At 45.6% G+C, this 14,356-nt stretch overlaps 1 protein-coding gene across 4 annotated transcripts in view; it reads left to right on the top strand.

Moving 5' to 3' along the window:
* The window catches only part of HEG1 (heart development protein with EGF like domains 1), a 144,185-nt gene that overhangs the window by 89,150 nt on the left and 40,679 nt on the right, over nt 1-14,356 (top strand). For 3 of the 4 annotated variants that reach the window (XM_060298186.1, XM_060298187.1, XM_030858872.2), the window contains 3 exons: nt 2,434-2,521; nt 6,360-6,534; nt 9,080-14,175. In XM_060298186.1, the coding sequence (XP_060154169.1) occupies nt 2,434-2,521; nt 6,360-6,534; nt 9,080-9,229 (413 nt within the window). In that variant the 3' untranslated portion in view covers nt 9,230-14,175. Of the gene's footprint in view, nt 1-2,433; nt 2,522-6,359; nt 6,535-9,079; nt 14,176-14,356 lie in introns of those variants that run through there. The other variant, XR_009563721.1, reaches the window with a different exon arrangement.

The raw sequence follows: 14,356 nt of genomic DNA, 5'->3' as shown, positions 1-14,356 counted from the left end.
ACACGGCACCCCTCAAAGTGTGGGAACTATGAACTGGGACAGGGTGGCGACAAGATGATAAAGAAACGGAGAGTAAGCACTTAGAGTCGTTTTACGCTGACAGGGCTGTGACACCCAAGCGTGGGATCCTTTGTAAAATAAATAGCTTTGTTGTATTTTACGGAAGTATTGGTCTGCAGTAGATGCCTTAAAAAAAGGAGAGAAGGAAATTCATGATAGCTGGTGCCTGGGGGGAAAGACAAGAGGAACAAATGAGATTTTATTTTCTTCATTTAAAAATAATATCCAAAAGCACAGGCCAAGAAGAACTGGTCCTTGACCACAAATAGTTTGGAAAGCACTGGTCTACACTGCCTTTGTCTCTTTTTAGACACAACACAGGTGCTTGTTTCAAAGGGGAACCTGCCACGGCTGCAGCAACTTGCAAGGGTCACTTCTAAAATGACTGCTCACTTGTTTTGCCGGAAGTGAGAAAACATGAACTTGGTGTGGAGGGATAAGCAAGAACTAGACTTTGGTTTCTGGTTAGGAACAATGGGAGCTTCTGTAGGTTTTTTGAAGCAGGGAAATGGCATGGTCAGATTTGGTTTTTGGAGTGAGTGAGCAAGACTGGGCACAGGAGCGTGTTAGGAGGTGACGACAGTTGTCTGGTCAGCAGTCGATGGCGGCTCAGGGTAGTGTTGGTGGAGATAAAGGGAAGTCGACAAATTCAAGAGATTTGTCTTTTGTCCTCGCTTTTTAAAAAATGAAGCTTGAGTAGATGTGTCAGGAGGTGAGGGAGAGAATTAACTCCTTCCCTGGTGTGGCTTTGTTTCCTGGATATCTTAATATGGATGGTTTTTCATAGTGATCAGGTTTCTGTGCTATTTATTTCAAGAAAGAACAGGTAAATGGTTGCATGACTTGTATTTGCTCTTCTCTCACAGTCTGCTCATCATCAGCTCTCTGCGTTATCCTTTGACTTTACCTGACTACCTAGAGAGTATGGTTCCATCCTAATTTACTATAGAAAACCTGGTCATCGGCTCTTTTTTTTTCATCCTGGACCTTACAACCTGAGAGCACAATTATAATCGTATTTCCACAGCAAAAAACAATCTGAATATTTAATAGATTTTATTGAAAATATGTTTTTCAGAAATACATAGGTATAAACCCAATTAATTAAAATTTTAATATTGTTTATTATATATGATCTGTGCTTGCTTATATGACTGCTAATTTCTGGTAATTAAATTCAATGTGCATGTGTTGAGACTACCCAGTTTCTAGCATGGTTTATGCAGTGATTCCCAGACTCTGGGTAATATTTCTTATAAAATTGTGGAATCTAACCTAGGGTTGCCTTCTTTTTATTTTATCAAGTAAGAACCTAAAACCAAATTTAAAAAATTTTACATCAATTCAAAAATTTTAAAAAACAATTAACCACCAAGGGTGGGAAGTAGCCAAGAAAATACTCTTTTTTTCCAATTACTTTTTAAAAAGCAGCTTTACTGGAGGCATAATTTACACAAGATAAAATGCATCTGTGTTAAGTGAGAAAAAAAGTCGGAAGGACCAAATTTTAGAAGGTGTTACAACTAGGGAAAAAACAACCCAAAAGAGTTTAGTTTTTGAAAAATGTATGCATCTCTTTTATTTTTCTCTTCTGAGCGTGGATTGGTAACAATGTCATCGGGCGGGTCTGCAGGTAGAATTTGGGAGCCCCCATTCTAGGAGTGGCTGAGAAAGAGAAACTCTGCTCAACATAGTATAGAGGAGGGATAATCATTTTCCCTCTACCGTTCTAGATTCTTGGCTGACACACCCTCCCCACTCCCATCAAAAGCCAGAGTAACAGGAGAAAAAACAATTTTAATTATGCACATACACACGGGAGCCGCACAAAGATACGAGACTCAAAAGGCAGCCAGATGATTGAGGCTCATACGCCCTCCTGAGCTGAGGAAAGGGCCAGGGGTCTAGGGCTTCAAAGGGGAAAATGCACTTTACAGGAAAGTGAGAAGAGGAAATGTTTGGGACACAAAGGTTGTGTGCCAAGCAGATAAGTCTCTCAGGTGAAAAAGTTATCTGTGGTATTAGCTCTCTTCCTGGTACAAGCCTCTTTCTAATGTAAATTTCCCTTACAAATGGGTAATTAATACTCAGTTTTCAGAGTTTCTCCTGTGTCTGCAGTTTCTCAAAAATATCAGCTCAAAATAAATAGACCAAAGAGGCATATTTGGGGATGGTACGATCTGCTCCCCTTCAACTGAGAAAATGCAGAGCTAGTCCCAAGCAGCCTTTGCAGGGGGCCCAGAAAATGAAAAGTGGTCACCAGCTGAGGCATGGGGTAGCCGTGGGGCGGGGAAGGGGACCATTTTTTGGTATTCCTTTATTCATTCATTACCCTCTTACCAATCCACTTTTTTCCTTTTTAAACCTGTTTAGCCTATCAGCTCATCACTGTGGTGATCGCAGCAGCGGGAGGTGGGCTTCTACTCATCCTGGGCATCGCACTGATTGTTACCTGTTGCAGGTGAGTGCCAAGAGTCCACATTTTAATTCTCCTTCTTTGCCTGTGCTAAGCAAGGGTCATTTTTACCCCCTTTAAAGAATGTCTGGGAGTGCTTTACAGTATTAAATCGTAATGAATGACTGAACCATTTAAAAAAAGGAAAAAGGGAAATTCATGATAGGTAGTGCCATCTGGGAAAGAAAAGGACAGCAAATGGGATTTTTACTAAAAGAGCACAAAAGCACAAGCAACAAAAGAAAAAGATAGATTGGACTTCATCAAAATTAAAACTTCTCTGCTTCAAAGAACACTATCAAGAAAGTGAAAAAGACAACCCACAGGAGGGGAGAAAGTATTTGCAAATCATCATCTAAAATATATAAGGAATCCTTACAACTCAGGAGTAAAAAGGTGAAACCGCAGAACGCATTTTGGGACTTAGTAGAGCGTAGGTTCTTATGTCTTGGTGCAGAAAGAATTCAGCAAAGTGATAGATAAGAAGTGATTTATCAGAATAGGATGCTTGTGAGGTTTACAAGCCTGTGGGCAAGAGGGTGCCACACTAAGAACTTAGTGGGCTCCAGTTTTATAATCAAAGGAAGAATGGGGAGGGGGAGAGGACCATTATTGAGTGGACGTCACGCTTCCATCATCAGCTCCTCCACAGCAGGCGGGGGAGTTTTCTTGTCCCTACATGGTGAAGCCGGGACTGTCATGGTACTATTTAAATAAGCAGAAGGGTGGTAACATATGCTAAAAGTGGTAAATCATCTCAGGTTGTAGTATAATGTCATGTTTTCCCGGTATGTTTGTTTGTAGTGCATGCAAAGGAGCGTGTCCTAGGAATTATTAACTTACTGACCTTACTGAGCAGGATGTGGGTCTCATTTTACCGTTGTTTTACTGTTTGGGGGCATGTCTCAAGCTTCTGTGGCATGGTTTTGTTGCTAAGCAAGCCAGCTTGGTTCTGTGGTTAAGTAAACCTGCTTTCTTGAGTGATCATTAGCTTACAGGGGTCTCCCATGCTTTTTTTTTTAGTGGGATTAACTATTTAATCACCTATTTTGTCCCTTTACTCTGTCCCTATCAAAGGCAACCCAATTAAAAGTGGGCAAGGAACTTGAATAGTCGTTTCTCCAAAGAAGACACACAAATGCCCAATAAATATATGAAAAGATGCTCAATGTCATTATCCATCAGGGAAATGCTGTCAAAACTAACATCAGATACCACTTCACACCCACTAAGATGGCTACTAAAACACACCAACAAAACCCAGAAAATAACAAGTGTTGGTGAGAATGTGGGAAAAGTAGAACGCTCAGACACTGCTGGTGGAAACGTAAAATGGTGTAGTCACTTCGAAAAAGTCTGGTAGTTCCTCAGAACGTTAAGCAGAATTGCCATCTGACCCAGCATTTCCACTCTTATACCAAGAGAAATGAAAACAGGTGTTCGCACAGAGCCACGTACACAAGTATTCATAGTAGCATTGTTCGTAATAGCCAAAAGGTGAAAATAACCCCAGTATCCATCAACTGATGGACAGATAAACAAAATGTGATATATCCATACAATGGAATATTACTTGACGTAAAAAGGAATGAAATACTGAAACACGCTATAACATGCATGAACCTTGAAAATAGTATGCTATGTGAATTAAGCCAGTCACAAAAGACCACATGTGTATGGTTCCATTTATTTGAATGTCCAAAATAGGCAAATCAAATAGAGACAGAAAGTAGATTGTCGGTTGCCTAGGCCTGGATGGGCAGGGGGAGAACTGGGGAGTAATGGCTAAGGCGTGTGGCGTTTCTTTCTGGGGTGATGACATTGTTCCAAAGTTGCACAACTGATGGTTGCACAACTCTGAATATACTAAAAACCATTGACTTCTACACTTTTTAAATAAAATTTTTGGCTGCGTTGAGTCTTCATTGCTGCACGCAGGCTTTTCTCTAGTTGTGGCGAGCGTGGGCCACTCTTCGTTGCGGTGCGCGGGCTTCTCATTGCAGTGGCCTTTCCTGTTGCGGAGCATGGCCTCTAGGGCGCGTGGGCTTCAGTAGTTGTGGCATGCAGGCTCAGTAGCTATGGCTCGCGGGCTCCAGAGCACAGGTTCAGTAGTCGTGGTGCATGGGCTTAGTTGCTCCGCGGCATGTGGGACCTTCCAGGACCAGGGCTCTAACCCATGTCCCCTGCATTGGCAGGCAGATTCCTAACCGCTGCGCCACCAGGGAAGCCCGACTTTTACACTTTAAATGGGAAAATTAAGAAGCAAACAAAGACGAAAGGGATTGCCTGGAATATTTAGCAGTGGAGAGGGGGCAGGCATGTGGATGAGCAGACAGTAGTAAACTTGGCTCTAGGCTTCCTGGGCAGCAGTGGGACTGGGTTTCGATTGGAAAAGGAAGAAAAAGAAAGGAATTGGTTCCCTTCTCTGTGGTTATTCAGATAAGGGAAAACTCAGACTTTTGATTTAGATGATAATAAATGGCAGGAATTATCCTGACATAGCAGATGGAGGGGACCTACAAAATAGCAAGTTATCTTTTCAACCATTGACCTGAAGGACATTTTAAGATATCCTCTAAGATATCCTCTATCTCCAGGAATGCTGCAGAGAGCTAGCTGCTCCAACTGCCCATCCAGGGACGCAGGCCTCATGGTTCAGCCCATGCCTGTCATTCACAATGTTGCAATCAAAGCATCAGAGACAAACTGTGTGAGTGGAAATAAAAATCTGGGTAGGAGACTAGGAGCTAGAGAGAGAGACTTTGAGTGCTCCAGGAGACAGAAGCCTCCTATCCGCTCAGTGTCCTGTACCAGGTAGTGTAGCCATTTGGGGAAAGAGAGCCTGTGACTGTTGGTCCCTGGGAGAAGGTCACTGTAAATCAGTAAGTCATTGTTTGAGACAAGATGCTCCAGCCCCCAGGGAGCCACACAATGGCAGGTCTGTTCTCAACTTGAAAGAAGGGACAACGCCTAAGCCCCATGCTGGACATCTGGTTTTAAGATCCTGAATGATTTGGTGCCTTCCCTAGAACATTTATTTACAGGAAAGCGAGGTATAGACGGAGGAAACTCCAGATTATCTTACCCAGGACAAATATCACTAAAAATGTCTGATTCGAGGCCCATTACAGAAGGTGAATAACACATCCTCCAACAGTTTCCAGTCAGAGAACTCTCACCACTAGGGAACTTGTCCTAGGGTTTCCCTGCCCCGCTGACATGAGAGTCCGTATGGGTATGTACACAGGTGGGCCTTTCTGCAAACAAAACATACTGTTTTCATGGTTCGTGAAGTAGCTTCATGCAGTGGAACAGCAGTGGCCGGGGAGTGGGAGGCCTGAATTCTGGCCCCAGCTTTACTAGTAGCCAACTGTGACCCCAGGACAAGTCACATCCTTCACAGAGCCAGAGTTGCCCCATCCCCAGAGCTCCTCAAGCAGGTTGGGAACTGCTGGACTAAAGAATCCTAAAGGCCCTTCCCGCTGCAACATCTTCTGAATTTATGACTCTCGTTTCCCTGGCTGACCCCACGGTGCAGCGATGTCTGTCCCCCAGAACAGTCTAAATCTGCTCCACTGCAGCTGTCTTTGTCCTCTCTACCCACGATCACCTGCCCCTTTGGGTTGGAAGATTTTTTGCATCTTTTTTTTGCACCTAATCGCGTTTTTATAGGCAAATACTAAAAATAATAACAACAATAATAACATTCCTCAGTGGGCAGCTACAAAAATGCATAGTGGTATCTTTAGGTCTAATTTTCCTTGCAGAAAACCAGATGGTGCTTTCACAGTTAGCATTTCTTCACAGGACTTATTTCAATTTTCACAATTTTTTTACCTTGCAGAAAGAATAAAAACGACATAAGCAAGCTCATCTTCAAAAGTGGGGATTTCCAAATGTCCCCATATGCTGAGTACCCCAAGAACCCTCGCTCACAAGAATGGGGCCGAGAAGCTATTGAAATGCATGAGAATGGAAGTACCAAAAACCTCCTCCAGATGACGGATGTGTATTACTCGGTGTGTATTCCCATGCCCAGTGACCTCCCAGCTCCAATTTCCTCGGAGAATTAAAGGGATTCTGTTTTTTCTGTTTGTTTGGGGGTTTTTTGTTTTGTTCTGTTTTCCTGGTCTCGACACGTGGCTTGCAGGATCTCAGTTCCCTGACCTGGGATTAAACCTGGCCACGGCAGTGAAAGCCCGGAATCCTAACCACTAGGCGACCAGAGAACTCCCAACGGATTCTGTTTTGTTGTAGTAGAAGCACTCCAGCTCATTAAAGGTTAAAAAGAATGGTGACCTACGCCTCTTATTCACATAGTTTAATATTCAATTTACTTACTGTCTATTTGCATGGGATTTATTAGTTTCAACATTGAGCTATGAAGAGTATTTCCACAGAGCACGGTATGTACTTTATGAGGTTGAAGCAATAACCTTCATGCCACTGAACTTGCTTTTAAGTTACAGGATTGGAAGGTAAAAGATAGAGAAAGAATTTCATGATATTTAGCCTTTGGCCCTTTCATTCTTATCTCTTGTCTGCCATGCTTTACATCATGTGGTTGGGTAGTTGAAACCGAGGGATTGGGAAAAGGTATAAAAGAGAACAATTCAGCGTCATCCTGAATTGTCAGAGGTTTGGAAGATTCAATAGGTCTTCAGTAATTTGCTGTGTCCAGCCCTGGAGTGCATCATTTGGAAAGATGAGAGACCACCTTGAACCCTTGCTTCTTCTGTCCCACACTGAATAACCCATGTCATATTCCCACGCCTGCTCAGTTCTTTCATGTTACACTGCATCAGCCCTAAAGCAAACACAGGCAGTGATACCTGAGCTGAAAAACAAGTGACTCCTCCTGCCTCGCGGAGCTTAGAAGTATAGCAGTAAACGTGAAACCTTGCCCTGAGGTTTCAAGGGACTTAATAGCTTTAGGCAATCCTGTTAACAGACTGAACAACCACTCTGGTTGCTGTGGAGATGAACCTGCGCGTTCAGACTTTGGATGGGAGGGGCATTAGTGCTAAGGAAGCTGTAGTTCCAATGAACTCTGAAAAATTTGAACCTGGCCTGGAGGAAGAACAAAAAGAAATAAGGGGAAAGATAAATGTGGATACAAAGATAGATCTAGTCTGAATGTTTCCGTTGATATGTATGCATAGGAGCTTTGCTTTACCCTCTGTTTGTCAGGAAAGTCTTTTTCCTCTGATAACTGCAGCCGTAACTAAGCAGGTATCTCTCCCAGGGGTACCCACACACTTAGAACCTTCACTAGGGGCTCCTCAGCCCCCAGGCAGCACCAGGACAGAGCAACTGACAGGCCTACAGCATCACAGGACCCACGTTTGCTGCGCGTTCCCAGGCCATTAGCTGAAGAGTTGTCTTAAGTAGATGCACTCACAAACTTACATGAACCCCATTTTCATTTCAGACAGTGGGCTGAGCAGTCTGTAGAAGCAGAGCCTAAGCTGTCACCTGAGGGAGTGGGCTGTCCCTCACAGTGGCCTCAGGTGGGCTCTCCTGGGATCCACATTATAATAAGCGGAAACTAGTGTTTTGTTTCTATAAGCCGACATTTCTCCCTGAAGGAGGGCCTCCTTAAAGTAGCCAGGGCCTTCCCCAGGGGCTCCTTTTGCGTTAGGTAGGTAGTCACAACCCACTAAGCTGGGATCTGGTCAGAGACACCTGAGAATCAGCTGGCCTCCTGCTTTGGGGTCCTAACTCCACCTCCGACAGGTGGCCTTGTGAAGGTCAGTTCCCCATTCTCATCAGGGACAATAGCTTTCTGCTAAATACCAGAGAGGATTTAAAGCCATTGTGCTTTGCAAAGAAACTCTTTTTTAAAAGTCAAAATGATAATCAGATAATAATTACTCTTGATAATAATCAAGATAATAGTTAACCCAAGTCTTTTCCTACGTTGGTCTAAAATCACTGGGCTGCTCTTGGGACTTCCCTGGTGGCACAGTGGTTAAGAATCCGCCTGCCAATGCAGGGGACACGGGTTCGAGCCCTGGTCCGGGAAGATCCCACATGCCGTAGAGCGACTAAGCCCGTGCACCACAACTACTGAGCCTGCGCTCTAGAGCCTGTAAGCCACAACTACTGAGCCCACGTGCCACAGCTACTGAAGCCCGTGCGCCTAGAGCCTGTGCTCCGCAATAAGAGAAGCCACCGCGATGAGAAGCCCGCGCACTGTAACGAAGAGGGGCCCCCGCTCACCGCAACTAGAGAAAGCCCGCGCACAGCAACGAAGACCCAACACAGCCAAAAATAAATAAATAAAAAAAATTTAATAAAATAAAATAAAAATGACTGGGCTGCTCTTGATTATGTAATGTTTCTAAAAACCCACTTTTAAAATATGGGCAAAGGGATCCCAGGTTCCATAAAGAGATGACCTGGGAGGTCCTGACTTCTAGGTCAGACCTTGCTCTGCTATGTATAGGTGCCTCCATCTTAAATTCGTCAAAATATAGCATTCATTGTTGCTTTTTTCTTAACTATTAAATTTAAACCCAAGAATAATAAAGTGACTTTTCTTCTTTTCTCTTTGGCCACCAGCCTACAAGTGTAAGGAATCCTGAACTTGAACGAAATGGACTCTACCCGGCCTACACTGGATTGCCAGGATCGCGGCATTCTTGCATTTTCCCCGGACAGTATAACCCATCTTTCATCAGCGATGAGAGTAGGAGAAGAGACTACTTCTAAGCGCAGCAGAGAGAGGGGCCCGTTGCTGCGACTGCACCAGCGGAGCGCCTCCCGCCGGCCGCTCCCAGGACTTGTGCAGCCACACCTGAGCGGCCAGTGGAGAGGGGATGGGCGTGGGGGGTGTGACCACAGTGGAAGGGGACAGCTGGAGCCCGTGGACGTGGAGCTGCAGGCTGCTCATCCGGCACCTTCACTGCTACTGTGAATGTGAACACGGGCCAGTACGGTAGAGTCCCCGCATGACTGCAGCTTGGCCGTGGCTTCGGGGTGACTGTTAATGAGGGCTGATCATCAGGTATCAGTGCAAGGACCCAGGTTTTCCTTAGTTTGCACTTTAGTAAATGCAAAAGTAGGGAGGGAGGCCTCCTTTTGGATGTTTCTCAAGACTGCTCCAGAACGAAGGCCTCTTCCACTCGGGCACTTCCATAGGCCTCAATGTGGTGATTCATTTCCAGCAAAATACTGGCTCTTTCGTTGTTTTCCTGCCCAGTAGCTACGTGCTGAACAACAGATGCCGATGGACATACCACTAGTGTTTGGAGATGCTGGAGGTTAACACACCCTCCTAAGTCGTCTCGTGCTACGTTCTCCAAACAAACCCCCAAAACGAGGAACTGAAATTTGGGAGGCACAGCACACAATTCCAGTTTGTTTTCTTTAGTCAAGGTGACACATTTACCTAGGATTTTTTTTTTTTTCCCTTTGCAGTTACATCTGGATCAGGGCAAAACAACTTCCATTTGGTTCTAGTTAGAGGCCCAGCAAGCACTGGATGAAGGCCCTGGTGGAAGGGTACCATCCCTGAGGGCACCGCATGGTGCATGGGCTCTGACCTCCATCCTTGAGGCCGAGGCTGCTACATGTGGAGTAGAAGTGGAGAGCTCAATGCAGGTTGGGTCTGAGCTGGTACTTCACCACTAATGGAGAAGCAGCTTTTGTTGTTGCTGCAGCTGAACATGGTTAGGGAAATGGGCTGAACAGGCGTATTCAATTTTCTGAAACACCAGTGCTTTGGGAAGCCGGGCGTGCGGTTCCTGAGAAAGAATGCGGAGCTGGGCTGGAGCCACACGTGAGCCTGCTTACCCACCAGTGCGGCATCTTTGCTAGTAGCCCCGATCTCGTCCTCAAACTCAGTGTCGGTTGAGTGGTTCAGCCAACCGCTCAAAGCTATTTATTCATTGAAGAAATAACTTATTTTCTCTCAAACAGTAATTTGTAACTCTTTGTACTACTACGGAGTTCCCTCCAGAAACATGGGTATAATTCAAGTCAGCATTGGAGAACTAAAGACTTCTGGCCAGTTAGGGAGTTGAGCGTTGGCCTTGGGGAAGGAAATTCCACGAGTCTTACTTACAGTGGCTGAAACGTGGGTCCTGCGAGGGGGGCATATCCTGTGCTGTGCCTTTAACTGCTTCTTGTGGAACTGTGATCATTCTCATCTGCTTTTGAACATCCTGGTTCAGGATGAAGTGAAGAGAACACAGAGGTAAAAGAATTGTTCCCACCCTGAAGCTTGGAGCTCAGTGGCACCCACACTTCTGGAAATGGTGCAGCCTTTGGAGATGGTTCTGTCCCGGTCATGGTTGTTTCTTCAAGGTTCTCTAAGCTCTTCAGAATGAATCTAATCATTAGTCTTATGTAATTCTCGTCCAAACAGTTTTAAGTGCAAAATCCCGAGTCCCGTGGTCTCCACGAGTCACCATTTCCCTGCTGCAGCAGGAGTACTAGTCAGCTGTGATACCACTTAGTAGTTTAAATTGCATTCATCTCATGAGATAGATACAAAAAGAATTCTGTTTTGTTAGTGGGTGCCAACTTAAAATTTCAGAGCATCCCCTTTTAGAAATCTCGGGTCTGGCCTCTTTCCGTGCAACCGAACGGCCGTCTGTGCCTCGTGGTCTTCCATCTAACTGGAGAGCTCAAGCTCCTGCATTCAGCACACCTGAGCCAGCAGGCTGGGGCCCGAGGGAGGCGGCTGCTTCCGGGCTTTGGCCGCAGAGCCTCGCTTGCCCCCGGGACCCGGAGCCACAATGGCGGCTGTCCCCAGGCATACGCGCCCGCCACCTCCAGCTGACCTCACAGCTGACAGATCATCGCCTGTGCCAGGGCCAGAAGCTATATGCTTCACGACATGAAGCATTGTGTCCCCAAAGCGTCCTGGAGCAGAATCTCAACATCCAGAAAAGAGTGTGCTGTAAGTTCCAAGAATGCTTTCCTGGGAGTGGCTTTTGTGCATGTGAAGTGGATTAAGAGTGCTGTTTTTCCTTTCACTGTGAGAAAGGGAGGCCCCCTGCAAGGTTGAGTTCACATCGTATCTGCAGTTTCTAGAGGCTTGCAGGGTTGGGGGCGGGTGTCAGTGCCAGTGCCGGCTGCTCGCCCGGGTAAGGAAGGGAGAGGCTGGCTTTGTTCCTGCTTGGGGTTAAACACCTCTAGAGGGTCCTCCCTGAGCCAAGACACAGCTGGTGGGGCAGCAGCCCCAGGGATGGGGGACAGGCTGGATGCACCCCTGGTGAGCAGAAGCCCTCTCCTCCGGCACAGGCGCTGTGTCAGCCCCTGTACCTGGAGTGTGAGGGCCCTGTGCACAGAAATGCCTGGGTCCTGCATGCGAGCCCCACAGCTGGGGGCGCTGGAGGAAGCTGCCCATGAGACATTCAGACGTCTGTAGGGAAGAGAGGCCGCGTGGAACCCCATGTCCCGCAGCAGGCCGGAGCACGGTGACTCGCAAGGCAGGGAGGTGCTCACCGGGGCCTCCCAGCATCTGCAGGTTTTGTCGAAGCTCCAGAGGGTCTTATTTCTGGTGTCTTTTCCTCTTGCCCCATGAGCCAGCCCAGGGCACTAGAGACAGTTTAGAAAGCCTAAATAGTCTCAACAGACATCTCACGTGTTCCCACCACACCCAGGCTCTGTGCCGGGTACGTGGCCTCACTGCACCCTTGTGAGGTGGGTGCGAGAGAGCCCATTTCTCGGCTATGGGGCCCTTCAGAGGGGATAAGCACCTTGCCTTGGAGGGCCAGGACTCAAACCCTTCCGCCTGGCTTGTTCTTCTCGCTATACCTCTTGCCTCGCCTCCCTGGCTGATGCCTCACCATCCAGTGTCAAAGAGAGCTGGAGAGAGTGGGCTTAAAATAAAAGTTGTTTATTTTAAGAACTTTAATATTATTAAACAGTAACTAAACTAATGCCATGAAGTACAAAAGCAAAATGTTGAAACAGTCCTTTCGGGTCTGTTGTTACATGTATTTCTTGGATGCTTGAGGCCATCATCAAGATAACAGTGGCTGGCTCATGCCTGTTAGCAAGAAGCATATTGGTACGTGGCTTTGGTTGAAGGAGGTGTATGGTGATGACCTGGGTGTTTGACAGACACGGCCAGACTTAGACATCTGTCTGAGGGCTGCCTCGCCCCGCTCCCGTGGTGAGGCCACGTTTCCCACATATTGGAAGCATGTTTTCGTGAACATGATCTGAGTCTGGAACATATTCAGTTGAAATGTCTTAAATGCTGACAAATCTTCCTCCTTTGACAAAAGTTTGTTTTCAGAAGCAGCTAAGTCATTTAGAGCCAAAATTGCTGAGTGGATAGTGTAATCAAGCTGGCTGATAGCATTTGAGGTCCAAAACTAAGACGTAACCGTTAAGTTCTTAAAGAGGTCGTTCTTAACGTTAGCCCAAATGGGAGGGCAACATCTTTGCAAGATGAGGCTGGATGACTGCCCACGAAAGTGTCGTTGAAGGGTGATATTCGTTCAGATGTGAAAGTTCCCAGAGCAGACACGTCAGGGTCACTCCTCACGTGTGGCTTCTTGGGGCCTCCGTTAAGCCATCTTGCCCACTGGTGGTGCACCCAGGTGGGTGCCTGTAACTCCATGGGTGCTGCCTGCAGAAGCAAGAATGTTCAGGCCAGCTGCTTCTCGCTCAGTTTAGCCTAACACACCCCAAACTAGGGTTTTGACCCATGGTTCTAAGATACACTGATTTCAAAACTAGAGCGCTTCTTTGGAGAGAGGAAGAAAGCAAAGTTCAGTATCTCAGTATTTTGTATCTTACTGAAAACCACCTTTAGTATCAGAGATATTTTTTCTGTGTGAAAACTTTTGTGGGGATTAGAAGGGACATTTCATTTCCTTCTTCTTGACAAAGCGGCATTCTGAGGTTCTCATGTGCATTTTTGGAAATACATACTGTTTTGTAGAGTTGGCTGTTAAGTATATGCTCTTTTTTCTTTTTCTTTTCTTGGCTCCCCGGAGAAGGAAGCTGGTTAAACTACTAGAAAGATTAAAGTTTTAAATGTCAGTTAATTTGTTGTGCTAAAGTATCTTTTCAAGAGTGTTACAATCCGTCCTATTTGGTGTGAAGTGCTCACAGAAAACCCTGTGAAACCAAAGGGGGCAATTGAGGTCTAAAAAAAAGACATATCTTAGACTGGCTCTGTTCTCGTGGCATTTTAAAGAGGATATTTAAAAGGATTGGCATATTAGATTCTAACTTTTTTTTTCTTGGATACATGATAATGCACTTCAGGTGCAGAGTTCTTGGATAGGAAGGATGGGACTAGACAGGGATGGGATGGAACCTGTCTAGCTGGGACACTAACCCAGGTTTCTGTATTACTTCGCCTGTTTTTTAAAAGATGTCTCATCATGGGGTGCTGTGAGTTTTGTTCATGTTTGTGTTGCTGGATTTATGGTTAAATGAAGCATGTAGCTGGAAGAGGAACTTCTGAGTTTTCACATTGTCCCAGATTTCTCTTTGCAGACCTTTAAACCTTAGCCCCTGGTTGATTGTGTTAAATCCATTATGAGAATGTTATTTAAAGTTGTATTATAATTGCAACCTCCACGAATTATTCAGTACTGTAGTAGCAAAGTATTTGTAAGAATTCGATTATTTTTATACTTATATCCACGATAAGTCTGGCGTTCTAGTCAGTAAAATGATGCAATAAAATCAATATCATTTTCACTGTGTTTTTCTCGTGCTAACAAACAAACCGCAGCAGAGTGCAACAAGTTCATTTTCATGAGGGCATCATTTAAACGGCGGAGCTGCGCTGTGAACTCTTACATGGCACAAGGGAGGAAATACGCTTCTGATGATGGACGGATGGGCAGACGGATCAGGCATAGA

The sequence above is a fragment of the Globicephala melas genome, chromosome 4 (genome assembly GCF_963455315.2).
Source record: "Globicephala melas chromosome 4, mGloMel1.2, whole genome shotgun sequence".
NCBI classification, from domain to species: Eukaryota; Metazoa; Chordata; class Mammalia; order Artiodactyla; family Delphinidae; genus Globicephala; species Globicephala melas.
Note: the sequence above shows the minus strand (reverse complement) of the source record. Positions and strands in the feature narration are given on the sequence as shown.